This window comes from Drosophila persimilis, unplaced genomic scaffold (assembly GCF_003286085.1).
Source record: "Drosophila persimilis strain 14011-0111.01,24,50 unplaced genomic scaffold, DperRS2 tig00000000-arrow-pilon, whole genome shotgun sequence".
NCBI classification, from domain to species: Eukaryota; Metazoa; Arthropoda; class Insecta; order Diptera; family Drosophilidae; genus Drosophila; species Drosophila persimilis.
This window is the reverse complement of record NW_020825288.1, coordinates 23,394,827-23,422,470: the sequence shown is the minus strand read 5'-3', so window position 1 is coordinate 23,422,470 and position 27,644 is coordinate 23,394,827. Positions and strand designations below refer to the sequence as shown.

General features: G+C 48.9%; 2 protein-coding genes across 3 annotated transcripts; both read right to left on the bottom strand.

The window, feature by feature from the left end:
• Nucleotides 1-812: 812 nt before the first annotated feature.
• Nucleotides 813-25,909, bottom strand: LOC6591702 (E3 ubiquitin-protein ligase TRIP12). Of its 2 annotated transcripts, XM_026984180.1 has the most exons (11): nucleotides 25,846-25,909; nucleotides 15,605-16,472; nucleotides 14,058-15,179; nucleotides 10,062-10,700; nucleotides 9,282-9,365; nucleotides 5,353-8,520; nucleotides 4,289-5,289; nucleotides 2,365-4,227; nucleotides 2,107-2,295; nucleotides 1,845-2,046; nucleotides 813-1,771 (listed from the first exon to the last, which is right to left on the bottom strand). In XM_026984180.1, exons 2-11 carry the CDS (start codon nucleotides 16,212-16,214, stop codon nucleotides 1,311-1,313), a joined length of 9,339 nt encoding a protein of 3,112 aa, XP_026839981.1. In that variant the 5' UTR covers nucleotides 16,215-16,472; nucleotides 25,846-25,909; the 3' UTR covers nucleotides 813-1,310. The 2 variants fall into 2 exon arrangements, with proteins under 2 accessions (XP_026839981.1, XP_026839982.1); XM_026984181.1 differs by lacking the exons at nucleotides 9,282-9,365; nucleotides 10,062-10,700.
• On the bottom strand, nucleotides 22,379-25,897 carry LOC6591701 (checkpoint protein HUS1). The gene is made up of 2 exons (XM_002017236.2): nucleotides 25,846-25,897; nucleotides 22,379-23,315 (listed from the first exon to the last, which is right to left on the bottom strand). The coding sequence occupies exon 2, from the start codon at nucleotides 23,313-23,315 to the stop codon at nucleotides 22,476-22,478; it is 840 nt and encodes a 279-aa protein (XP_002017272.1). The 5' UTR covers nucleotides 25,846-25,897; the 3' UTR covers nucleotides 22,379-22,475.
• Nucleotides 25,910-27,644: the final 1,735 nt, after the last annotated feature.

Sequence of the window (27,644 nt, the reverse complement as noted above, 5' to 3'; positions counted from 1 at the left end):
TGCTGTTTTCAGATCACACGAAATGTGCGTCTCTCTATGCTTGGGGTTCTTCTTCCAGTACAATACGTTTATGTAATATTACAATTTACGATACAATATATTGATTTCTATATATATATATATAAGTAATTTATATGCATAGTTGGTGTAAGACGGGAGGGGGATGTGGTACTAAATTCTAAACTCCAGTTGACGCGTTTTCTTTTCCTTTCGCTTTATCTTTTGCTTTTCATAGATTTTTCAAAGTGAAACAAAAACTGCCTATCTATTACTCCATTATCCATTATCCTCTGCCTTTCTTTTCACTTTTCTTTTGTAACACAGAATTTTTTTTCAATCGATTAGAAGATATATTAGATTATTATGTATTCATTAAGTGTAACTTCTCAAGGGTGGATCTCGTGTTCCTCCAAATGTCTATGCTTCACTGAATGAATCCTCATTTGCCTTGGCGCGAGATCTATCCAGAGATCGCCAGCCGCCTGCTACAACTGCTTCTACCTCCTGCTACTACTTTCTTGTAATCCGTTTATCACCCTTCTTCTACGATCCTTCGGTACTAATAAGCGTTTATGCACATGGTAGGTATGCTTAGAAATTAATTAAACTCATATTTAAACGCCAGAGCACATTGTTTGACATAACAAATAAAAATAAACTTAATGAAATGATTACCATAAGCATAAGAAAAATCCCGAAACAAATTCAACTACAACGCGAGCGTTATTCTCACATCAAAAGAATAAATTGCTCTGAATTTAAGTGGGGATGGGTGTGGGGTTGAAATTATATACCGTCTTCCGAATAACCGCTTTTCTTTAACTATGCAATTTATTTAAGAACAATTTCGTGTGTGGGGGGTGGGGTGCTTAACAGTGTCTCATGTAATTAAATGGTCGATTGGGACTTCCCTCTATTCCCAATTTCCCGAAATTTAGAAGTGTCAAAAAAAATATCCATATATTAATATTGAAATTTAGCAAAAGTGCCGAAAGCTGGGCGAATTTTTCAGAGTCAGAGATGCTACTATCGAGAGATCTCTGGAGGAAATGGAAAGAATAGAGGGACACGTGGAGGGGGTGCTGTAGCCACACGATCAGAAATAAGATTTGTGAAACGGCACCGAAACGAATTCAAAAAAGGTGCCCGTGAACTTTGGGGCGGGGGGAGGACCGACTACATATTGTATGGTATATATGTAGTATGCCATTATGCCCTGGTTTTCTTTTGTTTAGTAGTTGATTTCTTCTGGTCTTGGGTGTTGTCTTAGTTGGTAGTGTTTTTGCCGCTCTTTGCTGGTTTTGATTTGCTTAAGAGAGATGGAAGGACATGCTGCCCTCGTTGGCGGCCACTTTCAGTTTCTGCCGCATCACATCACGGTTGGAGTAGTCGGGCAACTTCAGGTAGTTGACACAGGTCATCACAGACGGTAGATAATCATTGGGATTCTGATTGCCATCCAGGGTCTTGCGCACAATGGTCAGCGGCGGGGTGAGGGCCTTGAAGCCGCCGGTGGGCAGGCGTGGCGATCCCGTCACGAACTGCAGGAAGGCGCGCTGCTCGTCGCGGTTGTACGAGGAGAGTATCTCGTACAGATGCTGTATGGCCTGAGATTCCTGGTGGAAGCCGTGATCCGTACGGCAGCTGTCCTGCAGCATTTTGGCATCCCAGCGCTGGTGCTGCTGCTCATTGGCCGATCCACAGAAGACGCACTCCAGCTCCTCGGGATAGAACATGCGCAAGCGTTGTATGGGAAAGACGGAATCGAAGCCTATCGCGAAAACCACAAGGGAAACAAGTTAGATCGACGCTCAAGGCTTCATCGCATTTGTCTCAAGGCTTACCCTCACGCAGTGCCTCAAACTGCTTTTGTACGCCCTCGATGAGGAACCAGTAGCTCACCAGGGAGATATACTGTCGCAAGTTGTGTACAGTCACGGGCGTGTCGCGTCCCCCGCGACACAGCTCAATGTTGGCGTGACCAGGCAAGACAAAGTCGAGCCCCAAATCGGCTATGGGACAGCCGTCGAGATCCAGTTGCTCAATCTACGAGTATATCCAAAATTAGAACTCTTATTTGCGGGTTCATTTGGCATCAACACTCACCTTCTCTGTCTTCTCCATGGCATCCAGGTTGGGATCGGACAGGAGATATTCGCGCTGACGCACCACATCCTGCAGACGCACCAATGTGTTCTGCACCTCCGGTGCCACACGCATCAGATCGGCCAGGCCAATCGAGTGCTCCTCGCTGACCAGCCAGCGATAGAAGGGCAACGAGAAGGGCAAATCCAACTAAGGAGAACCCACACGGTTAATTATAGTTTAGATACAGTTGGGAATGGGCCTTAAGGATATCCTTACCATGCGACTATCCATCACAGCCTTGGCCATGAACTTGCCCAAGAACTTAAACTTGGTCTTGGCTTTCGTCATTTGCGGCACCTTCGAGGACTTGCCTAGAGGCAGGGGGAACAGCCCATGCACCGCGTTCACATAGCTCATCGTGGTGGTGGTTGTGGTTGTCTGTGGGGGCTGCTCCGCTGCCACGGTGGTGCTGTTGGTGTTTGTTGTGCTGGTCGTCGTAGTGGCTGTATCGTTCTGATTCTGAACAGCCATATCACTTATTTGCTGTGCGATTATCATATTTAAAGCGTTCTCATTGGAGCCGGCATTGGAGGAGCTGTGCTCCGCCTGCTGCTGCTGATGCTGCTGTCCGGCTCCACTGCGCAGGGCGTGCGAGCGACTGCTGGAGCGGGTGGGATGTGAATGTGGATGATTTGGCGGCTGTTGGGTTGTTGCTGTTGTCGTCGTGCTGGTGGTGGTGGTGGTGCCGCTGCTGCTGACTAAAGTGGCAGCCGGCGGTGACTGATCCATGGTGGTTGCCTCGAGGGCATCCTCAATGTGAAGCACAGCATTGCTGGACTTGACCACATCCACGATGGTCACAGAGTTCTGGCGATAGCTGTCGCTGCCGTTCCAGAGGCCCAGATCCGTGCGCTGCAGCTCGGCAGATACCAAAGCATAGAACTCCAGGGTGGGGCCGAGGCCGGTGCCCACCTCGTTCTCGTACTGGATCTCCAGCAGGGCCTTCGAATGGCCAAAGTCCTGGAGGATGTGCTCGGCCTGCTTGAGGATCTCGGCCCGGGAAATGGCCCGCTTGCGGCGGTCCAGGCGCGGCGCTACGCGCTCCGATGATTCGGCGGCATTCAAGTCCGGTGTGGTGTCCAGTAGGCGCTGCAGAGCGCGGTCCCGGTCGAAGCTGGTGGCATAGAAGAGCAGATGGCGCGTCTCGAAGGGGAAGAGGAAGGGGCAGGCCATGCCGATCTGGGGCAGCCACTGGGGCAGATTGCCGGTCATGATCACGAGGGGATCCTGCAGTTGGCGATTGGCCTTGGCCGTGATCTTCGGGTGCACAAACTCCGACTGCGGAATGATGTTCTGGCGCACCACACAGCCGTACAGATGCTCCCAGTGGCGGTTGAGGGCGTGGATCACGCGCAGCATGCACAGGGCGTCCAGGGAGGCGTCCTGCACGGTCACCACGTCGGCGGGCAGCACGCTGTTGAGGAACGGCTTCAGGGCAGACACCACGCTGGGTGCGATGCCCTCGTGCCAGAGCTCCGTCTTCTTGCGCATACACTTGCTGCTCGACTTGTGCGACTTCTTCGAAGAGGAGCCGCTCGCCGCTCCCGACGAGGAGCACGAGGACGAGGCATTGGCATAGCTCGGGGTAGAGGAGCTGGAGCTGGTCGCCTGCTGCTGGTGCTTCTGGGCACTGCTGCTGCATGAGCTGCTGCTAGAGGAGGCCGGGGCTGCAGCTGATGCCTCCTCCTCCACGGGACGATAGTATATGGTGTGCTGCTGCACCCAGATGCTCGCGTTGCCCAGCAGCGTCTCCGACTCGTTGTCAGTCTCCGGCTGCTCGTTGACCAGCGGCGAGAACTGCTTCACGGCCTGGTATACGGTCATGTTGTAGGGCAGCACGTGCTCCCCGATCATGAACTGCAGCTTGTGCTTGAAGCCTGCCTGGGTCATCACCACGGCAGCCACATTGTCGTCCAAGTCATCCTCGCTGTCATCGTCAGAGTCGGCTCGAATGCCTCCATAGCCGCGGACCACCAGATAGCGTTCGATGGCCTGGACCATGGCCAGAGGATCGATCTTGACGGTGCCCCCCTTCCATTGCCGCAGATTGCTGCACTGTGGGTGGCGCTGCAAGTTGCACTGGAAAGAGAAAAGGAGGATTACAAAGGGATCCACGAGTAAGAGCAGCCTCCAGACTCACCTTCAACTGATGCGTGTTGAAGAAACGCAACGCGCTCTGATTGGATCTGCCGCCGGGACCCGCCGGGAAGTCGTGCACCTTCACAGGGAACTGCTCCAACTGGGTGACGCACCCATTAAGCTTGGCCACAAACGCCCCGAAGGCCACCGACTCGATCGCGGGCAACTGTCCCACATTCTGGGTCAAGGGTTCGAGGGGCAGTCCAGCAAAGACGTGCATGAAGCTGCGCAGACGCGCGTCGCGGTCCACCAGACCCGACTCGCTGGTCATGTAGTTGAGCATGGCCTTGATCAGGCCCGAGTGGTTCACCTCGAACGGGGAGATGTCGCTCTCCAGCAGGATCGTCTTCAGCTCGAGCAGGGCGTCGAGGCAGTCATGGTAGCTGCCGTTCAACTTCAGCAGGATGCTCGACAGACGCTCCAGGACATTGGTGCTGCCCGCCGTCGACAGCTGCGTGTTTGAGGCTGTCGAGGAGCTGCTCTCAGAGGCTGCTCCTCCGCTTGAGGCCTTGCTGCGACGCGCCTCCTGCTCCGTGTAGCGCTTGACAAAGTCAATGGCCTGCTCGCGGACCCACTGGCGGGCCCGCTCGCGATTGGCCGCCGCCAGGAGATTGGCATGGGAGATGCTCTTGCTGATGCTGGCCGCCACGGCGGCGGCATTCAGTCCGCCAACGGCTCCTCCGCCGTGCTGGCTCACCGAGTAGGCCAGGGCCGAGGCCGAGGAGGATCCTCCTACGCTGGCGTTGGCATTGCCGGAATCTTTGGTCAGTCCATGGTGCTGCAGCGCCGACTGCTGCTGCTGCTGCTGCTGTTGCTGCTGCTGGTGATGGTGGTGATGGTGGGCCGTCTGGCGGCCCCAGCGAGCCGGATTGAGCGAGGCCAAGAACGAGGATTTCGTAGAGCCGGCGTTGGTGGCGTTCCCAGCATTGAAGCGACTTTTGGAGCTTCCCGAGCCGCTGCCCGAGCTGGCTGTACCGCGACCCCCAGAGCTGCCGCCGAGACCTGAAACGAAAGTAGAATCATTTAGAATCTGAGGAGAGTGGGAAGGGAATTCCTAGGACTTACTTGTGGCCCGACTGAGCAGATCGTGCATGGCCGAACTGATGGGTGGTCCTCCTCCTGATCCGGATGCTGCTGCTGCTGCAGCGGCGGCGGCAGCTGCCACCAAGGCATCCTCCTGCCGGGACTTGGCCCGTCCGCTGCTCTGCGACTTGCGCTTGGGCGGGGCCTTGCGCTTCAGCATGTCCGTCATCTTGTGCTGCAGGGCCGTGGCTGATGACGACGAGGACGATGTCGATGAGTTGTTGCCAGCTGCGGCCGTAGAGCCGGAGGCGGCGGCACTGCTTGTGGAGGCCACCACCATCTGATTGGATGCGTAGTTGTTCTGTGCTCCCAGTGCGGCGGCTGCTGACGCCGGTGTGTACAGCATCTGCTGGGACATCTGCTGGATGCCACTGGGCACCAGGTCCAGCTGTGGCGGCGGCGGTCCAGGGGCTGCCGGCTGCTGGAAGTGCACGTACTGGCGCGGATCCCCCTGCGGCGTGGACACAAAGTAGGCGGCCTGCGGTCCGGCCGCCGTCGAAGACGACGAGGATGGGGCCGAGCTGCTGTAGTTGTATCCGGACGTGGAAGAGGAGGCTGTGCCATCCAGAGATCCAGTGGGAACCGGCACGGGCACGGGTGACGGTGACGACTTGGCACTGGCCGTGAGCGCGTTCATGGCATGCGAGAAGCTCTTCACACTGTACGACTGATGTTTGCTGCTGCTCGGCGTGGCCGAGGCACTCGACGAGCCTGGGGCGCCACTGCCACTGCCGCTGCTGCTGTCCATGAAAAAGGGGTTCACTTGCAGGCTGTTGGCCGAGGCGGGGGCCGACTGTGAGCCTCCGGCACTGGCATTGGCATTGGCATTGGCCGTGGGCGTGGCCGTGGCACTCAGGGGCTTGGGCGAGGGATTCGAGCAGATCGGATTGTTGGGGTCCGTCAGCTGGCTGAACTGATAGATGACGCCCTCGCGTCGGAAATGGGTGCCAAAGACATCGGGCAGCTGGCGCATCAGTATCTCGGCCATCTGCAGGGCCCCCACCACGATGCGGAGGTCGTTGCTGCCCAGCATTCCGGCAATGTGGCTCGAGACCAGCTGGTACTTGAGCACCTGACGCAGCAGCTCCGGTGTGGCGTAGTAGACCATCCGGAGCAGTGCCCGCAGGCACTTGTAGCGCACATTGGGCCCCGCCGAGGAGCTGTACACCTCGTACAGGACGTTGAATATGTGCTTGATGAATTCGGCGGCCAGGCCGCGCTCCTCCTTCAGACAGGCAATCCTTGCGTCCAGCGAGGGACGACGTTTCGACTGGCTTCGTGGTGGATTGTTATTGTTGTTGTTATTATTATTGTTGTTGGCATTGCTTGAGGATGTAGCTGTCGCTGTGGATGCGGATGTGGACGTCGATGCAGAGGCTGCTGCTGCCGCTGCTTGGGCCGATGTGGAGGCTCCATTTGCAGCTGGGGCTGAGCCTGCTCCTGCTGTTGCTGCCGCCGCTGAGGAGTTTGTGGTCAAATCCTGTCCGGCAGCCATGGGCGCCACATAGTTGTGATTCATGCGGCGCTGCACTGGACGGGTGGTGCCAGTGTCCTCGTTTATCTGCTGCATGGCATGAAAATCGACGGTGTAGGTGCGTCCCAGCGTGCTGAGGCTGATCTCATCCTCGCTGCTCTGGTTGGCGGCCTCGATGAGGCGCGAATCAATGGTCGAGTAGTTGTGCCAGGCGCCGCGATCGTCGCGCCACTGCCAGTGCACCTGGTCCTGGGTGTTGAGCGTGGGTCTGTCCAGCAGGGCGTCCACCGAGAAGATCCCGTCCAGGGGCAGGCGCGGCATCAGCTCCCCAATGAGGCACGTCAGCTCGTACAGCTCCGAGGGGGAGCGGGAGATGAGCTCCACGTGCGTGGCACTGGCCGCAGCCGGCTCCGCGTTCCCTGTCAGCAGGTAGAGCAGGGTGGCGGCAATGTCGTTGCGCAGCAGCGAGATGGCCAGGTCGGGGCAGCTGCCGCACATGAGGCTCAGCATTCGGACGACGGCGGTGAAGGTGCCCGTGTTCAGTATGGCCGGGGTGACCAGCAGCAGCTGCTGGCAGTTCTTGAGCAGATCCGCGCTGGCGATCTGCTGCAGGCGCTTGCTGTCGTGCTGGAAGCTCTCCACCAGGCGGCAGAAGGCCGAGCAGACGCTCTCCACGCACTTCTTGTCCTGCTGCGAGAGCAGGCGGGCGAGGTTGGGCAAACTCTCGGAGACAAAGTGGAACTCCTCCGAGTGCATGTTCAGGCAGCAGTTAGCGGTGATGGAGAGAGCCGCGCGCTGCGCGACAATCGAAAAGAAATCCAGGTAGGTGAGGCAGGCCGAGATGCCGTTGGCCTGCAGGATGGCCTTGTTGTGGCGGCGCGAAAGTATCTCGAGGGCCGTGAGACTCTGTTCAGCCACGTCCATGCACTGGATGACCTGCAGCTTTTCCAGGAACACGGGCACAGCCTCCACGACCGTGCCCGAGGAGCGGGGCAGGGCCTCCAGCATGTAGGCCAGGGCGCGACAGGCGTTGTTCATGATATCGAAGTTGTGCTCCATGCGGAGCAGATTGATGAGGGCCGGCACCACCTGCTTGATGGGGAATCCGGCCAGGGTGTCCTCGTTGCCCATCACCAGCATCTGGCACATCTCGATGGCGGCCTGCAGCTGCTGGGACTCGTCGTGCGACTGCAGTCCCTGGAGCAGCTGGTTGGCCTTGGAGCTGCTGCTGTTTCCGATCGTGCGATGGAGGATGTGAGTCATGCGGGGCCCCAGGGCGCCGAACAGATGCGGCGGCAGGCCGCGGGCCTCGAGCAGGGCCTGCAGACGACCCACCTCGCTGTCATCGCTCTCCGAGTCGGCGGCTCCATGCTGGGTGGTGGTGCTGTTCGTGGTCGAGGTGGTGGCCGAGCCAGAGCCACCGCCTGCCACTGATCCGCCGCCAGAAGTCACATTGTTGCTTTGGCTGGCTGAGCCGGCACCGCCGCTGCTGCTGCTGGTAGCGCCCACCGCGCTGGCTCCACCTGCAGACGATCCACCTCCTGTAGCAGACCCTACTGCTGCTCCTGAGGCACCACTGCCGCTGCTGCTTCCTCCTACGCCGGCTATCGACTCGCGAACGTCCCGGGCGGCACTCAAGGCGGCCGCAACGATGCTGAGGTTGGTCGAGTTGGTACCTACGATGGCATCGAATAACAAAGAAAACTCATCGTTAGAATAGTCATAGTCAGACATGACGATACGACAGGCAAGATATTTCGTAGTAAGTGAGACGTGTGTGATTGGGTTTTGAGTTTGGAGTTTTTGTTTTCAAAAAACATTCAACAGAAATTTCGAAAGTGAAATGAAAGGAAGGGGGGATTAGACAATCAAGTTTTTCCTTTTTTTTTTTCATTTTTTGTTCGTTATTTTTCTTTGGAAAATTTCAAATTTAAAGTTTGTCTCAAACTTCACAGTGTTGGAAAGCGTGGTAAACTAAGAGATGTACGAATTTCGATAGGCAAGGCAACGATCGATAAGCTGTTAATCGATTGGAGGATACATAAAAATAGAAAACGAAAAGAACTTAAAATCAAAAACTAAAAGGAACCAAACAAAAGAATAAAAACTAGATAAAATGATACAAAATAAGGCAATTAAAGCATAGTTTTAGTGGTTTTTGGTCGAATTTCGATAACAATTAAGTGTGCTGCCACCTGGAGGAAGGGGGAGGGGAGAGGGTCACCCTGTAAATGCGTGGATTTTGTGGGAGGGTTGTGTGTACAAATCAAAATCAAAGCAAAATGTGTATGGGGTGTGGGGGGTGTGGGGTGCGGGATGTACAAATCAAAATCAAAATCAAAGCAAAATGTGTAATGGGTGTAATGGGTGTGTTGTGTGTGCGTGGTGTGTGTGTGTGTGTGTGTGTGTGCAATAACTGATCGGATATATGGTTTACCTGGCGTTACTTGCTGTCCACCTGCATGCGGCGGTCCACTTGGCGGTTGTTGTGCCATCAAACTATAGGTTAAAGCATCCGAAGCTGCTAATCAGAATGTTTGTTGTTTATGCCACACGACACGACACAGGTGGAGGCGAGGGAGGAGGCGCGACAGCCACACACAGAGAGAGAGAGAGAGATAAATGCAAAACGGTATTTAGTTTTTCTTCTTATTTAACGGGAGATTGCGGATAGAATTGGTTGGAGGAGAGTGGGCCAGACACCGCGAGCAAAGACAGAGAGAGAGAGAGAGAGAGAGCCAGCCCTCGAGCGACAGTGTGAGAGTAGGACAGGGCATTGGGGGTGCAGTTCGGGGCGGGGGTGGAGGGATTGGGCTTTTTCCCAGACCATAACCAGCACCACAAATAGGAGACGAGAGACCCTATACACCTACATTTGTACATATGTATATATTTACAGCGGACCACGACTGTATTCTGGAATCATTAAATCCTAGGGCAGAGTACGTGTGTGAGAGTGTGTGTGAAGGAGGGAGGGAGGGAGGTAGAGAGCGAGAGAGAGTACGTGCATGAGTGTGTGTGTGTGTGTGTGTGTTTAGCTTATTCTTTCTGCTCACGAATGGGAAATTCCCTTCCCCCCCCGCCTAAAATAATCCTAATCCCAATCCTAAACAATGATTTGGGGCGCTTTTCCCTGCTTTCGTTTGCTGGCGGTTTCTCATCCTTTCATCCTCTTCTTCCTTCTTCTCCTCCTTCTTCATCATCATCGTCTTCTTACCACTGCTATGCGTCGCTTTGGGCCCCTGATGGATCTGTTGTTGAGTTGTCTGCGACTGTTGTTGAGTTGCTTGCGTCTGTTGCTGCTGCGAGGGGTGCGCAGGATGCGGCGGATGTTGTTGGGGATGGTTACTCCGATAGCTGAAGAGGAATCCCGGTTGCACGATTGTGGCACGCTGCTGCTGCTGCTGCTGTTGCTGGAGAGCCAAGTGCTGCTGCTGCTGTTGCTGTTGCTGTTGCAACTGTTGCTGGTGTCGCACGGCCACAACAACGGTGTTGCCACCGACTTGCTGGTACTGATAGGTGCCCGGCGGTGGCAGCAACTGCGGCTGTTGGTGTGCCTGTTGCTGTTGTTGTTGAACAGTAGCAGCAGCAGCGTTGCCGAGTGATTGGTGTTGCTGCTGCTGCTGTGCCGCTGCCGCCGAACTCACACAGGAACCCGTCTTGCCACGTGAACTGCGTCGCAGGGACGAGTGCTGCTGTTGCTGTTGCTGCTGCTGCTGATTGTAGCTCTGTTGCTGCTGCGTCGGTGGCACAAATGTGGCTGCTGTCGCTGTAGCTGTGGCGCCTCCACCACCCGTGTAGCGCGTCAGCTGTGGCGGCGGCTGCTGCTGATACAGTGCCGGCGGTGGTCCTGCCCCTGTGGAGGTATAATGATGTGGTGGCGGTTGGTGTAATACTGCCACAGAACTGTGGTAGTAGTGGGGCTGTTGTTGCTGGTGCGGTTGGGGATGATGATGATGATGCTGCTGCTGGGGCGGCGGCGGTGGCGGCTGCTGTGCAAAGTAGGGAGGATAATGCCCTGCCGCCGTGGGTGTCACAAAGGAAGACAAATGTGCAAACTGATGTGTGGGCAACAATTGTGGCGGTGGTTGGGGCGGTGCTCCAGGTGCCCCAGGTGGCTGTTGTTGCACTGTCAAGGCATATGGCGTGGCTGTCATGTGTGGCACTACTGTCGGGGGCGTGCCCATAATACTATAATCAACAATTGCATTGCTTATGTTGCCATGGCTGTTGTGGCTATTATGGCTACTGTTGCTGCGTGTGGCACGTGGCAGCATTCCGCCACCACCAGCTGATGAAGCACCTGGAGCTGGCCCCGCCCCCTGTCCATGGGGGGCGGCACGTTGGTGATAGCCTGACGACGTTTTTGCTGTTGCTATTGACTCTGTTGTAGTGGTTGTCGTTGTTGAATGCCTGCTTGCAGTTGTTGTTGAAAGCTTTGTGACAGTTGTTCTTGTCGAAGTTATTGTAAACTTTGCCGCTGCTGTTGTTGAATTTGTCGTTAGCTTTATGGCTGCACTTGTTGTTGATGAATGCTTTGCCACTGTTGTTGAGAACTTTGTTCCACTTGTTGTTGTAACCTTTGTTGGTGCTGCTGAAAGCTTTTCTGCACCTATCGCTGAATGGTGCTTTGCTGTAGTCGTTGCTGCTGTTGAAAGCTTTGTTGCTTTTGTTGTTGGTGTTGTCGTCGTGTTCTTGTCTTGTGGTTGTTTATTGTTGTTGTTGTTGTTGTTTTTAGATCCTTTTACAATTCACGTTCAGACAGAGAGAGAGATTAAGATTGAGAGAGGGAGAGTGGGCAGGGGGCGTAGAGAGAGAGAGAGAGAGAGAGAAAGAGAGAGAGAATAGAGAGTAGTGGGAGACAACAGTTAAACAGCTTTAGTCATTCATGTTTGTCATTCTTTTTGGATGGTTTTTTGGTATTGTATTTGTCTTATTTTGTTATTTCTTGCATCTACACTACTGGAGTTAGTTGTTGTTGTTCTTTTTTTTTTTTTTGTAATGTAATGCAACAAAAATATTGTTTTTTTTTTTGTATTTTTGAGCGCAGTGTGTGGATAGTAGAGTAGGAGGCAAAGGGGTGGAAGAGAGACGATGGGGACGGGAACGGGGACACTGAGCACGACTTTCTGTCGCTGACAATGATGATGTTGCTGCTGCTGTCGCTGTTGCCTTCTCTAGCTAAAGCCCGTAGCTATATAGCTGTTGATGTCACTCTCTCACACACTAATCTAAGCACGCAAAAGCGTGAACGAACCACGCATACACCCACACAAGCACAAGCACAAGCACAAGCTCCATCTTCCATATCTTTTCGTTTCCTTCAGCTAGTAGTGCTGGAAAACACCTTTGCTTCGTCGCTTTTTGTTGTTGTTACAATGTTGTTGCTCTACTTGCTTCTCTCTCTGCGACTCTCCGTCTCTTCGTCTCTCTGTTTATCGCTGGCTTTCGGTGTCGGTGTCGGTGTCGGTGCCTGTGCCACACAGTTGCCATCCGTCTCCTTCCTTTGTAAACACCGAATTTTGTTGTATTATGGTGATTACTTTTTTGTTTCTATTGCATTGTTTCCCGCACAAAAACAACAACATCATCATCATCATCATCATCAACAACACAAGAGAAGCATCAGCATTAAATATTTATGTAATACGACTCAAATCATGTTAGAAGAAGAAATGTTTTTTTTTTTAGTTGTAAAAAAAAAACCATATGACACTTTCTTTCAACAATGAGAAATTATTTTAAATGTAAAGGTTGATTTTATTTAAATTTGATTTTGAAAATAAAACAACTACATTTGCAACAACAACAACGAACGAACGTGCAAAATAAAACAATTTTGTGTGTTGTCGGCAAAGGGGTAAGGGGTTTCCGGGGTAGGGGGGGTTATTTTTAATCGTATTTGAAATGCAAAAATGTTCGTTGTTGCACATGTTTCGCGTTCTACAACGTACTCGGGGTACAGTGTGACCGAGCAGCAGTAGAACAAAAGAGGAAACAATATCCTATGGCATAGCATGGGGACACACTGGGCGGGCACGTACTACGCAAAACACTGGATTTTATCGAGCCATCGAGTGCAGAGCATAATTAAAAGTAATCAACAAATGATATATATATCATAGTACAAATAGGATGTGATGTGTGTGTGGGTGTGTGTGTGTGTGTAACAGATGTGGGGTTAAGTAAAAACAATGTGGGGCGTATATTGCAGTAGTTCGATGAATAGGCGTAAAGTAAGTGGAAAGCGTGTGGAGGGGCGGGCACAAGAGGTGGCGTGGTGGCAGCACGGAGAACTGTAGAAAAGGTTCCCCTAAATTATTCATTTCGCGCAACACAAAACTAGGACATCGTTAAATATTAGTTACGTACATACATGCAATATTCGAAGGAAGAGGAATGTCGATTGGACTAGACTTTAAGCACACGTATTTCCATTAGTGCGGAGGTAGCCGTATTTAATCAGCGGAATATATATATAGAATATGTATTGTGTTATTGTTCTAGACAGCGCAATGCACGATTCAAGACTGAGGGTCCGATTGTTTGTCGCTGCTGGCATTTGGAGTGCGTTGGCATTGCGAAAAAACAATTGGTTGGTTGGTTGCCTTTTTTGTTTTATCAAAATTGCAAAAACAATATACTAGACACTGGGGAATAGCACGGCAAGACGAGGGTGCGCACTCGTACTCGTGGAAGAAGTGCTTCTTCATATACTATGTATACGATTTATTTTGTTGTTTTTGCATTTGTCATTACTGATAAGAAATGCGCCAACTGATACACAATAAAGAAATGGAAAAACAAAAAAACATTACGAGAAAGTGCAATTCATTTTGCCCTTCGAAAGCAGTGTGGCAACACTGAAACACGAAAACGTTAGATATTCAAAGAAAAGTGTTGGAAAAGGTCCAAAGCCAAATGGAAACATGCAGGGGAAGAAGAACACAGGATACGGGGAGGGGGAGGGAGACACGACAATAGAAAGTATAAATTCGGTCTAAAAATAAAAGAAAACTGTTTACAATCTATGGCTACAACAGAGGGAGAAGCAACGGCTTACATACTACATATATACAACTGAAATATCACAGATTCAACCATATAGAATAGACATACAATTACAAGGACCAAGTCTTAGAACTAAAGCAGATGGATGCAGGATGCAGTGTGTGTGTGCTCTTTGCAAAATGTAGTCAAGGGGAGGACTCACCACCAAGTTCCCCGATCAGTTGCTGGGCAAATTCACTCTCAGAGATGTCTTCCTCCTCGAGATCCTCGTCCTCTTCAATATCGTCGTCCTCCTCGTCGTCGACGTCCTCGTCCTCGGTGATCTCGTCCTCCTCGGCAACGATCTGAGCGTCCTCCTCGTACGAAGAGTCGGCAGAGTTCACAATCTCGTAAAAGCCCACCTCCTCCTCCTCGTCTTCGTCCTCCTCCTCCTCGTCGTCCTGATCCTCCGAAGTGTCCTCTGAATGGGACGCCTCAAAGCTGTTGTTTACTCCCTCGGCGCCAGTCGTTGACGACGTTGGCTTGACCTCGGCGCTGTCCGCCGCGGACGTGCTCGGGAGCGGCAGGCTATCAACGTCCAGATTTCCGTCCTTGTTATCCACCTCCTGGTCAATTCCCCCGGCCTCCACCAGGTTCTGCTGCTGCGAGTGGCGCAAGCTCTTGCGGTTCTTCCCGTGCTTGATAATGGTGTACGAAGACGGTGACGACTTCTTCGGCGATTCGGTGGTGCTGCTCGACGCGGCCTCAATGGCCGCTGCTGCTGCAATCACAGCTGAACCGCTTGCCTGAAGACGATTCTCGCTGCTGCTGCTGCTGGCTCGCTGTTGGTCCTGGTCCTGCGGCTGCTTGGAGCGGCTGTGGCTGACCTTGCGCGTCTTGCGGTAGTAGTTCAGCAGATTGCCAGGGCGTCCGGTCCGTGTGGCTGCTGTTCCTGTTGTGTGTGCCCCGCGCAAGGGAGTGGCGCTATTATCCAGTCCTCCGCTGGACTTGCGCTTGATGGTTGCTGGCAAAGAGGTGCTACTGGGGCTGTACCCGAGTTGTCCCCGGCGTGCTGCGGCCGCTGCGCTGCTGGTGCTGGGCCGCTCCTCCGGTGAAACGGTCTTGGAGCGAGTGCGTTGGGCCACACAATCGCCGCCGGATGCCTGGCGTGTGGTTTGCTCACCTTCCCCTACGGTTGCGACGGCAGCTGCTGCTCCTCCTCCACCACCTCCCTCAAATACGGGCTCGTTGTTGTTATTATTGTTGTTGTAGGGCGTTGTCGGCTGGAGGCGTCGCTTCTTAGGCGGCGTTGGGATCTCCACCAGCTGATCTCCGCCGGGTGCCGCTGAAAAAGGCATTGGGGGAAAACAGGCCCAAAATGGGATTAATACTTGCTCGAAGAAGATGCAACTGAAACTGGGGCTGGTTATGTGGCGCCCGCCGGGTGTTTCAAATTTAGACAAACTATTTTATAATTATGCGTCGAAAATAATGCTCAGAGCTATTTCTATATATTTTAGTCGGTTGATATACTGTCGGCAGAGTGTGACATTAGTGGTTGAATGACTGATTGATTGAAATGACTGAAAACTCATTGCCAGCCACAGCCTGCTGCTGTGTTGAAGGATTTTACAGTAGTAGGTCCCCCAGGGTGGAGAGGGTTAATGGGGTCCGATAGGGTTAATATCGATTAACGTGACAAACGGACAGACGGACAATATCCCTCTCTCTGAGAGGTAGAGCGGTTACAGGACTATCAGGACTACTTACATTGATGGCTGCTGCGATTGGTTTTATCTTTCTTGTTGGTGCTGTTGTTGCTGCTGCTTTTCTGCTGCGGCTGCTGATGGTGGTGGTGATGCTGGCGCTTTCGATAGCCAGGCGATATAGATTGATCGCTATTGGCGTTCGCTGGCGAAGAGGGCGAACGTGAGCTGGTTACTCGAAAAGCGGACGACCTTTTGGCGAGCTGCGACGTCTCCCGATCCTGATCCTGATGCTGCTGATGCTGCTGCTGCTTGCTGCTGACGCGACCTTGACTGCGCGAACGGCGTGAGGCGGAGGTAGTATTAGAGGCGGCTTCGAAGACGGCTACTTCTGCGGATGCTCCAGCTGCGACGGAGGAGTTGACAGCACTGGTACTATTATTATTATTATTTGTTGTTGTTGTTGTTGCGGCGGTGGAGCTTTTTTTGTTGCGATTATGGCTTCTATTGTTGTTGTTGCGGCGCTGTTTATGCGAGCCGTGATTTGAATTGGTATTGACAGTGGCAGCACTGCAATTGGCTGCTGCTGCTGCTGCTGCTGTTGCTGTTGTGCTACCGTCGTGCTGCCCCTCCGTCAATGCAGAGAGCGATTGACTTTTAACGGATTCGGCCATAGACGACACTTAACCGCACCGGCATCGAACACACTGAACATGCCAACACACAACCAATGGGTATATTGATTTCAAAATTGTTTCACTCACAAAAATACTTGTCTAATGTTAAATATTTCAATGTTTTTTTTTCCTCGTTTGTTTTTGTTTAATTATGTATTGTTAATGCTGGATCTGGCACTTCACTTTTACAGTTGGTTTATTCCGATATTCCTTTTGCGTGCGTGCATGTGCGTGCTCGAAGGGTAGAGTTTTGTGCTGCAAAGAAAGAAAGGGACGGGCAAATAAGGTTAGAAAAAGTAGTCACGTTGCATTCGAGATGTGTGTGAGAGAGAGAGAGAGAGAGACAGAGAGGAGGGTAAGCTTTTAGAACGTGTCAGAAGTTGCTCTCCCTCCTCTCTGTGGCTCACCCTCTTAAAAATAGCCACAAAGGAGACAACGGGAGGGGAGAGAGAGTCACATTCGAGGAATACAAATTGAGACGCAGCCAGACATCAGCAGATAGCAAATAGGCAAACAGCGCAGTAGGCAGCGAAGCGCGATCAGCGGGCGCAGACAGGAAATGCTGACAGCGATGTATGTAGGTAAGAGAGGGAGAAAGAGAGACCGACTGCCGACTGCCAGCAAACCAAAGATAAGAGTGGCAACACTCACAGTTCAATGAATTAAAAAAAGAAATATAAAAACCGGCTCAGCACAAATCAAGGGTGTGCACAGAGAGGGATACAAAGAAAAAGGAACTTGGCGAAAAGAAGGAAACGCACAAAGAGCCAGATTTACAGGTACCAAGTGCAAGCACCCAGCGCAGCGGAAAATGAAAACTGCCCGAGCACAATGGAAGACACCACCAAGCGGGGAAATACACACGACGCACCACCACACTCAAAGAATCACCACGGACGGAAGGTGGGGGACAACATATGAAAACTGTAAATAAGTTAACAGCTGTTCGCCAGCAGCCAACGACACGTGCAGAGAGAGAGCGAGAGCGAGATAGAGAAAAAGAGAACGAGTGAGTCTGAATGTCAAAGAGAGAGAAGCATGGGAGAGCAACGTGAGAGTGTCACGTTGAGTGGAAAATTTTCGACACTCACTCACACTCGCTCACAGCTGGGCCAAGTCAGCTGTTTTCCGCAGTTTTGTTTATATTTTGCTTTTCGTAATCCTACGCTGCGCTGCTGCTGCCAGCAGGGTGCTTGCTGCTTTGCTCTTGTGTTTGTGTCCCCCTTCTTCCTATTTATGTGCGAGCGAGAAACAAGTTTTGACACACACAGAGCCGCGCGTGTGTGTGTGTGTGTGAGTTGCCATGCTTGTTTCGCTGCCAGAATAGAAGATGAAATGAAAAGGCAGCAAAGCAAAAGTGTCCATGTGTTTGTGTGTGTGTGTGTAGGCTGGAGAGGCAACGAATAAGACCTGAACGTGTGCTGCGGCTGCTGTATATACTGCCCTTTGCAACGTCGACGTCAGCGCAGGGCAGTTTTACATTATGTACATATAGGGGGGAAAACGTTACATATGTAAAGCGATATGAATCAAGCACACCATACCACAAAAAAGAAAAATGCGTAGTTTCAACTTGTCTGCCCTTTTACGATTCAATCTGACACGACACTGTTTCGGTTTTTCACTACCACTTTTTGTGGTTCCACATTGACAGACAATCACTCAAATTTGACATGAAACAACAACAGAAAATAGCTTAAACAAACGCCAAACATTTGCCAAAGCTGCAAATTGCAACAAAAAATAAATCGAGTTCAAGGCCATCAAAATGGGACCAGCAAACCCCCAAACCAAACGACGACGTCAGCTTTTGAGGAAAATTAGTTGTATTTGGTTTTTCAATTGTATGTCGACATTTTTTTTATCAAGCGAGAGGTGGGAGCGTGACACGAACTAGACTCAAAAAGAGATTATGTTCACTGAAGCAAGAGTACAGCAAAAGGTTAAATTCAAACTGTTCAAGAAAAAGAGTTTCGACATCATGTTGAAGGTTTTGTTATACATTAGCTTGTATGTTTATATATTTCTAACATGGAGTTATTGGATTGGAACAACTCTGATCGTGACCCACCACTAGTCTAGTCTCGGCTATAGCCTATAATGCCACAAGTTTTTCACACCAAAAAGCACAGACGAAACGAACAAAAATTACTGTGGTATATGCGAGGCCACAAATATGGCAGCGCCTTTATTTTGTTGTATTTGTTTTGGATTCGTCTGTGTGTGTGTGTGTTTGAGTACGGGTGTGTGAGACATTTCTGCTTTGCGTGTGGCAACTCCAACATATGGCGGCAGCGGGTTCAATTGTTGTTGCTGCTTTTTATCAACAATTGAAAATGGGGAAAAGTTAAGGGCCGCAAAGAAACAAAAAATAAAGGAGAAACGCGAATGTAATTACCTCTAGTATCGGGGGCTAGACTAGGCAACCCTCATGAGGTATGATGACAACCCTAAACAGCATAATTGATAAAAATTTTAAGAGTGTGTGTGTGTGTGTGTAGCACACCATGCTCTCCCTCCTCTCGTTCGTTATGCCTTGTGCGTGTTGTTGGCTTTGTTTGGAACATATTTGAATATCGTTGTTGTAAAAACTCAGTCGAGCATATTGGATAGTGTTCCCCTGTCGTTTTCTTTTTCCCCACCCTCTCCCCGTTTTCCACCATTGTTACGAAACCTGCCTACGCACAGCTGAGCGTGCGAGCGGGATGCCAAGCACTTACTCACTCTGCAGCTAACTGTAAATGGGGACATTTCAGCTTTCCTCTTGTCTGCTACCCTACTGATACATTCCCTCCCCCAAAAAAGGAATTACACAGGAAGAGAAAGCCTTAAGAAAGAACGCAATAGAAATGGTTGACTTGGCAACCAGCCCTACTACGGGCTCGCGGGGGGTGGCGATGGCCCCGTGGCAAGGCAGCGGCAACATGCAACAATTAAAGCGAAAAACCCTGGCTGGCTGGCTGGCTGGCTGCAATTGTAGTTTCTAACTCTTGAAGGTTGGGAAATATATTTCATACAAGGCCAATTCTTTACAGGGGCAAATAGGGCGAGAACGAATAGTAAAAGTTCCCTAAAAAAACTTGTTGCAAAGAGCAAGAAAAGAAAAATATAGGAAAGAGTAGTGGGAAAGAGACGGACTACAGCCTTTTACACAACACAACTCGTTATGTACACACACTCACACACAGCCACACGTGCAGGCAGCGGCACTGCTTATATACAGTTATACACACGCGAAGATGCTTTCGAAATTTACTTTAGCTGCGCTGCTGCATTTTCTAGGAAATTATTTAATTTAATTTAGATACATTACGAACATATGTATATTACAAATTTATAATATTAAAAAAAAGACTGCAATGCGGGCTGCTAGCCTTCCTACGGAATTGAACGCAGAAAACAGAAAAAGGCAGCCCGCAGCAGCGAAAGAGCGCTGGCAGAGCTGCATGTTCGAACATGTGCATGAAAGAGAACGCACGAGGGCAAGCGCATGACGACGTTACACACCAACACACTTACACACACACACATACAGACAAAGACTCGATTATAAAAGCGTAGAGAAGTAAAAAATACACAACGAAATCAAAGTGAGAAGGAAAAAACGTAATGCATACACAATTTCAACAATTTGCATGCTATCGCAGCGTAATAATTTAATAATAATTATATAAACACCAGCAGCACCTTTTTTCAGGTATGTACCCAAGTATATACAGAAAAAATATACATTCGTTTGCATTTAATTTCCTTTTCCTTCCATTTCTCTGCGTTTTCTTAATTTTTAAGGCACAAGACACGATATCAAGACGAGGAGGGTGTTGATTTATAATAATTCGAGACGAACCGAAAACACCGATGCCTGCGAAGTGGGTCCAAAGAAAAATGTTTTTACCTATTTATTTATGTATTACTTTATGTTCGACGAGCGGAGCGCAGCAACCTCGCAGCTCAAAAGTGGATGAAATATTGAAGAAACAGATTGAAACATTGACGAAACTCTCTGGGCTGGCTAAAACGTTTTTACTTATTTATTTACTTTATGTTCGACGATGTTGCTCGTGCTCATGTTGCTGCTCACTGCTCGGCACATGTGTCTGGTCCATACAAACTGAATGTTGCCAGCAGCATAAAGTGTAAGTGAGTGTGGAATGTAGGGACATTGCTGCGATGCAAAATCCCTTGACGAAGAGAGGATATCCCACCTAGAAAATGAGCAGATCCCAACCGACTGCCAATTTTATATATTGAGGAGATTGATAAAATATATCATTATAACTGGGACTCAATTTCGACGCCAAAATGGATGGAATATTAAAGAAACAGATTGAAACTCTCTATCTTTCTCTCTTAAAATTCCCGTCCTTAACAGCTCTCAGAATTGAGTTGCAGTGCTTTGTTATGTTAAAATCTATGCAGGGATGACAGTCTAACTTTTTCCCGTATATATTTTTGTGTTGACCAACATTTGTACAAAAATTAAGTTCAATTTTAAGACGAATTTCCACTATACTGCATGTATTATATATAGTTGCAATTGCACCGCGTAATCCCTAACATAACAGTTTTTATTTAACATGAGTGAGTTGGTTGGTTGTGCTCAATTCCATCGAAACAACAAACTCATGTTAAGCGAGAGAGAGCGCAGTGCAGTTATGGCTACGACTGGGAGCGAGAGAGCATTGAGTGGAACGAGTAGCGTTTAATGAGAGCTGTTCTGTGAGGGGCAGCCGGTGTGATTTATTATTTACCAATTTTTAATAAAACAAAAATACTTCTTTTAATAAAAATATAGTATTGGATACATCAGACAATACATTCCATTCCTGTTGAGTAAGTGTCACTTGGAGTGGTTTTTAAAACAGGTCACTCAACCCCTGATAATGAGGTCAACCAACTCTCAATCATTGGCCTGGTCTCCAATATACACGCTAGTCAGTGCCATGTGTGTCATTGTGGTAAACTAATTAATTAAAAACATACACAATATATAGAATGTACAAAAATAAGCTGAAATTCCTGATTCATTTGCACTCAAAATGGCTGTGTGACCAGGAGAGAATGACAACGGAAGAGACAAAGAGAGAGAGAGAGAGAGAGAGTGACTGTCAGCAATTATATTATACTTGGGGGTTGGTTGGCCGACACTCGCTGCTCTGTCCGGCTCTTTCACTCTTGCTGCTTTCTTTAGCTCTCGCTTCTGTTCCTTTTACCTGTGGGTCCGTCCGTTATATCAGCTGATCGAGTTGCGAGTGAGAAAGAGAAGAGTCTCACTCTGTCTTTCACCAATTTACGAAAAATCTAATAGGGTCGTAGCACCATATGTACTCAGCTGACCTCGTCTCTTCTCTCATTTGAAACATTTAAGGGAAAAAGAAGCCACGTATCTACCACACCACGACGATGCATACAAACCGAACCACCACACTATCAAGGGCTGCCATTTGGCTGATAAAAATGGTCGGCCATTTGTTTAGACAACGATAACACTGTCCACCAAAGCAGGGGGCAGAATCGAAACCAACTTTTGACCGCAATCATGAAAGTGAGGGAAATACATACTCAGATAAGGAAACATCTGATTATAAACATTCAAGCACCATACATATATGTTTTAAGTTAAATGTGCATTATGCTGGCCTGGCCTCAAAATCCAAACAGCTGTTGGGTCTGTGTACACTTTCAATCATGCTGCGATGGAGGATGGGGAGAGTATTTGAGCGGCCCACGCAGAGAGCTGCTCAACAACGTCGACGTCGCTGCTGACGTCTCAGCTGGCCTAGTTGACAGCAAGACAGCGTGCAGCGGGCAGCGCTCGCTCGCTCACCTGCGTTGGCGTCGACGTCGCCTTCCCAGAAGCAGAAGCAGAAGCAACAACAAAGTCAATTGCAAGTGTGAGCAAGAGCAAACATGTGCACGATGTTTCGAAAAAACCAACAACAAAAACCAGTAACAACAATGCCAAATAATGAATATGCATACTACACGTATCACTCACTCCTCTCGCACACACACACACACACACACACACAAGTGCAGGCATACACACTGCAAGTGCAATGGAAATTCAGCTCTCAATGAGAGGAGAGACGCGCAAAATGGGGCCACGGCTGCTGGCAAATTTGGGGCGAGAATAAGAGTACCAGAGGAGAGACTTTCGCTTATCGATAACACAAAAAGGGGAGTATATTTATTCGGCAACTATCGACTAACTAAACTAAATTATTATGGCCTTTGTGGCTCACTGGCAATGCAATTCTATGCACAAACAGCGGGCAGAATGGAGTGCAGCACCACATCCTCACGCACATCGATCTGCAGGTGAATCGAGTGCTCCCGATCGATGCCGATGGTCAGCTCCTCGTTGGCCAACTGCAGGGCCCCAAAGAAGGCGGAGGCTTTGCGCGAATCCACCGAGCAGGAGGCCTCCCGCTCCTCATCCGCCGACAGGAAGCGCGGAAGGAGGCGCCTGAAGCGACTGGTGACCGTGGACATCTCGGAGGTGGCCACCACATTCAGCTCCCCGTCATAGCTGGCCTGGAACTCTAGGCTGGGCGACACATTCTTTAGCTTGTCGATCAGGCTCCGCAGCAGGCGGAGCGAAGGCAGGCTCAGGGCCAGCTGGGAGGCCGGCACGCGGGGCACCACATAGGTGGGCCAGTCGCTGGCGGGGATTATGGTGACGGGCACGTCGTGGACTACCTCGCGAGCCTCCGTCGAGGAGGTGGACAGCACCGAGGCGATCACCGATATGCAGGGAAACTGAATCCTCTGCAGCTTCAGCTTGCAGCTGTTGACGCCTCCGCCACGAAGGACGGACAGAGCTCGGCCCAGATTCGCCGAGGACATGGTCAGCACAATATATTCCTGATCCGCGCGGGCGGCCTCCATCTTGTACTCGGGAAAGTAGTCCCTGGCCGCAATGCTCACCCACACCAGCGGTGATGACGTGGAGCTCTGGTCCTCGTTCACAATGAAGTGCATTTGCTGTGCTCCCAGTATCATGATACAATCCTTGGCTAATTTTGCCAGGGTTGCGATTATATTCTGGAGTTCTCGCATATACAGCGGATCCTGCATCAGGGCGCGGAACTTCATCTGCACAGCGGGAAGCGATATCGGTACCAGGAGCAGGAGGCAACACAAAGAAAACGGAAAAGGAAAAAGAGAACAAAACAAAAAAAAAAGGAGTCAAACACGGCTGCCAACAACAACTACAGCTCCTCTGCTCTGGTCTCTATCCACCGATCCCTTTTCCTCTCTTTCCCTTCATGGGAAAAACGAGAGAAGAAAGTTCGAGAGCGGATTTTGCATACTCTACGACGCATTTTTAGCATACACATATACATACTCTGTGAAAACACAGTTCAGAGAACAACAAAAACGAGACTATGGTCATCTCATCCCTGTCAACGTGGTGGACCTCTCTCAGAAGAGACAAGGGAGGCTAATCTACCCACACAACTGCACCAAGAGTAGAGAAACTGTTATACCCGAAACAGAGTTAGAGAATTGCCAACAAAATCAGACCCTTTGATGAGAGAAGGGCAGTGAGTGGAGTGGAGGCGGCAGCAGCTCTGTCGTTCTCCACTCGGCGGCGGCTCAAAACTCATGGAGTTCAATGTACACACACCACACCACACACACACACACTCTCACTCATCAATCGCACACACATACACAGGCACACACACACCACTCAAAGAGAGTCAGCCAGGCGATGGGCAAACAAAGCGCAGAGCAAGTTCCGACTTGTGTTTTGGCTTTTTGTTGTTTTTGTTCTTTTCTTTTTTTTTTTGATGGAGCAAAGCGGTGTGCAAAGAGCAAACGAAACGCAACTCGAACGAAATTAAACACACATACACCATGTACACATACAGATACACAGTGCCAGGTTCTCTCCTCCTTGCATACAAAGTCATCATCAAGAGCGGCAGGCAGGGCCGACAGACACAACAGGATTTTTTTATTCGCTGCGCTGGCTAGCAAATTAAAGGAGAGAGGGGAGAGTAGAGAACGGACTGGCAGAGGAGTTGTGTGGTTTAAGGAATGGGGCTGGGCAGGCTACGGCGAGACAGGCGAGGCGGCAGGCAGGCCTCCAGGCACAACTCTCTCCCTCTCTCACTCACACACTGATAGAGCGGGATGGCAAGGGAAATCAAATTATGTGGCCCGACCGTAGGCGTCGAGTCTTGCATAGGGAGGGGGAAGAGGCCCTGCTCCGGCTTGGGGGTCAAAATATTTTCCTTTCCTGCAGTTCAATCAACTTTCAAGGTTGCCTTTGGTCTTCAAGACGTTATCAGGCGGCCATTGTTCTAGAATTGTTCTAGAAGATGTTAGAAGCTTGGAAATCCAATAATGACGTCACACGGACCTTTCTAGAAACGATGAGTGTAACACGGGGACTCGATTCTACATGCGCAAACAGCTAGTCGATAATGATAGTACTGCAGACAGTGTTGTCCACTCGGAACAGCTGTTATACACCACCCATGACGTCACATACTTCATCTCTATAGCTTATTTCATCCAGACACGCAAGCATACACATTCCTAGAAACACTCATTGGTCGAGAGATGTTCTCACTCATTTTTCTTTTTTGCTGCATTACTTGCAAAAAAAATAATTTGCCCGAGCACGAGGCGTAGAGCTGCCAATTGTGCAAAAAAAAAAAAAAACCTTCGCCAGGCCCCAAAAACGAAACTCAATGCAATTTCGAATATATTAAATGGCCAAACAAATATGTAGTATATGGAAGAAAGAGAAGAGAACAATGCCAAAATGCTGACAAGAGGCCAAAGAATTAAATAAATGCTGTGCTTGGAAGAACTATCACTGTCTCCCTCACACACGAACGCACAAATCACACACACACAAATGAGAGTACACTCTTTTTCTCTGCCCCCGCGGGTCTTATGAAGTTTGCAACACAAAAATAAAAGAGAAAGTAAAAACTTAACAAGATGCGTATAGGCCCTAACCACAGCAAGTGGAAATATCAATTCGAAATAGAACAAATAAAAAGAGAGCACATACATTCCTGGATACCCTACACTACCCGCAGCCGCACTTCTGCTGCTGCTGAAAAGCGTTGCCAGGCAGGATTGGACAGATATTGTACAGCCATGTGACGACGCGTCAAGGCATTATTCCAGACGGAATACTTGTTACCCAATGCATAATGTATACAATGACCAATAGGTTTTCCTTGGGCTATTTCCACAGGGGGGCCTGACTGTCCGAAGGGGCAGCCATTGTAAAAATCAATATCAAAATATTACCCACTCTTAAATCGCAATGTATTACGTTGAAACTTCACCGAGTCTGGATGATATGTTAAGGAGTACTTGGGACACGCCTTTAGCAACCATAAATGCACTCGAATTATTACAAAATTGGTCGGAAAAAGTAATACAAGAAAAATGCAAATGGTCGACATTTTGTTTTCTGTCTCGCTGCTGCTTATTTGACGAAATATGTATGCCCGTATGAGAATGTATGTGTATCTCGTTTCCTGAGACTCTGCCCAGCGGAGGCCCCACTTTCAGCCGCAGCACCCACAACTGCGGATACTGCAATTTACATAACACATTTGGTCTATTCACGTTTCCCTGCCATTCCACTTACCTTTGAGCTAGTTTTTAATTATTATTTGCACAATTTTCACAGATTCCCCGACCTCCGACGACCCGAGCAACAGTGTGACCGCGGACTTATCGTTAAAAATTATACGGTCCGACCCTCAGGAATATACCGAGGCATACCGTCTTACTTTAAAAATAGACCGTAAATATACTGACGAGCTCATGTTCTATTATACATATTCCTCAATTTTTAGATTCCGTGGCATATTACCATCTATATAGAACATTAAGCCATGTCCACATAATTTTAACCGATTAATGACTCAATTTTCTACTTAACTGGCTTAATCTAAATACTTGCTTTTATTGTATTTTGCGTCAAAAGAGGTTCTTATTGTTAAATTTTGATATTCCGTCGAATAATATTAGCTAGATATAACATTCAGCCATGTCCACATAATTTTATCTGATTAGTGAAACAATTTTCTACTTGACTGGCCTATTCTAAATACTTGCTTTTATTGGATTTCTATATACCGTTGAGAATGAAATTTAATAGATTGATGAAATTGACAAAATATAGCATTATAGACCGATATACCGTAAATATACCAGCGGTTCAATTTTGGACCTAAAAAATACCGAAAACTATTGCAAATACCGTAAACGGTTACCCAGCCGAGCAACTGACATAAATACCGAAATATACTGTAAACTTATACTGTACACTTCAACAGGATAACAATTTGATATAAACCGCGGAAAATAATACTAATAATAATACTTCTTATAGATCCATCTTGTCTTTCCTATTTACCTACAAAACACCCCACGATATCTTTCACCTGGACTGCGCTACAGTTCTTTACGGTTCATTGTTGGTCTACAATCGGTTAATAGATCTCTGTCCATGATCGGGAACCATAGTCCTCGTTTTTGATATTCCGTCAGATATTACTAGCTTTATAATACCTCAGCCCTGCCCACATAATTTTATGCGTTTAATGACTCAATTTTCTGCTTGACTGGCTTTTTTTTACACAAATAAAACGTAAGTGAGTAATTCCGTTGTATAATGTTGGCTAACTAAGACTCTGCCCACATATTTTCATGCCATTGATGAATAAATTTTGTTCAAGATTAATTACTTTTAAGTACTCCTTTTTTATTATATTTTGACTAAAACAGTTGAAACAAAAAATTTCAACACGTCAATTTGAAGACTTGTTGCTTATCAACCGGAGTATGGGCATTTGTATACCCCATTTAGTTAATTTTATGTGAAGAAATTGTTTTACAAACTGTATTTGAAACGTAAATAATAAAGAAATTTTCGTTAATCATTTGATTAGTTTCGTGTATATATCCTGATCCCGATACTCATTCTTGGTCTCCATAAGAAAACAATAAACTGCAAAATATCCTTTTAATAGCTTTGAAACAGAGACTGACAGTTTCTGCATATATTGGAGCCTGCGACGACAAACATTTCCTCCACTCCACAATATCCTTTTTTCCAGGGTATGCAGAATGCGGACTATGTTGCGGGACAATGCTGCTCGATATCTCAACACATGAGTCTGGGCCCTACAAATTGAATGTTGCAAACAGTGAAACGGGATTTGCAAAAAAAACATGCAGCAACATGTCCTGAAATGCATTTTTTAAAAAATAACGATTTTTTTTGTAGTATTCCGGCATGTCAAACAATTGTGACGATTTTAGTTGGTTGAAAAGAAAAATCGCGGTGTTTCTGTTTCAAAATCGTTTCAGTTATTAAAACCGTTCAATAACCGAAAAAAATTTACATATATGGATATATTATGTGTGGTGTATATCAAA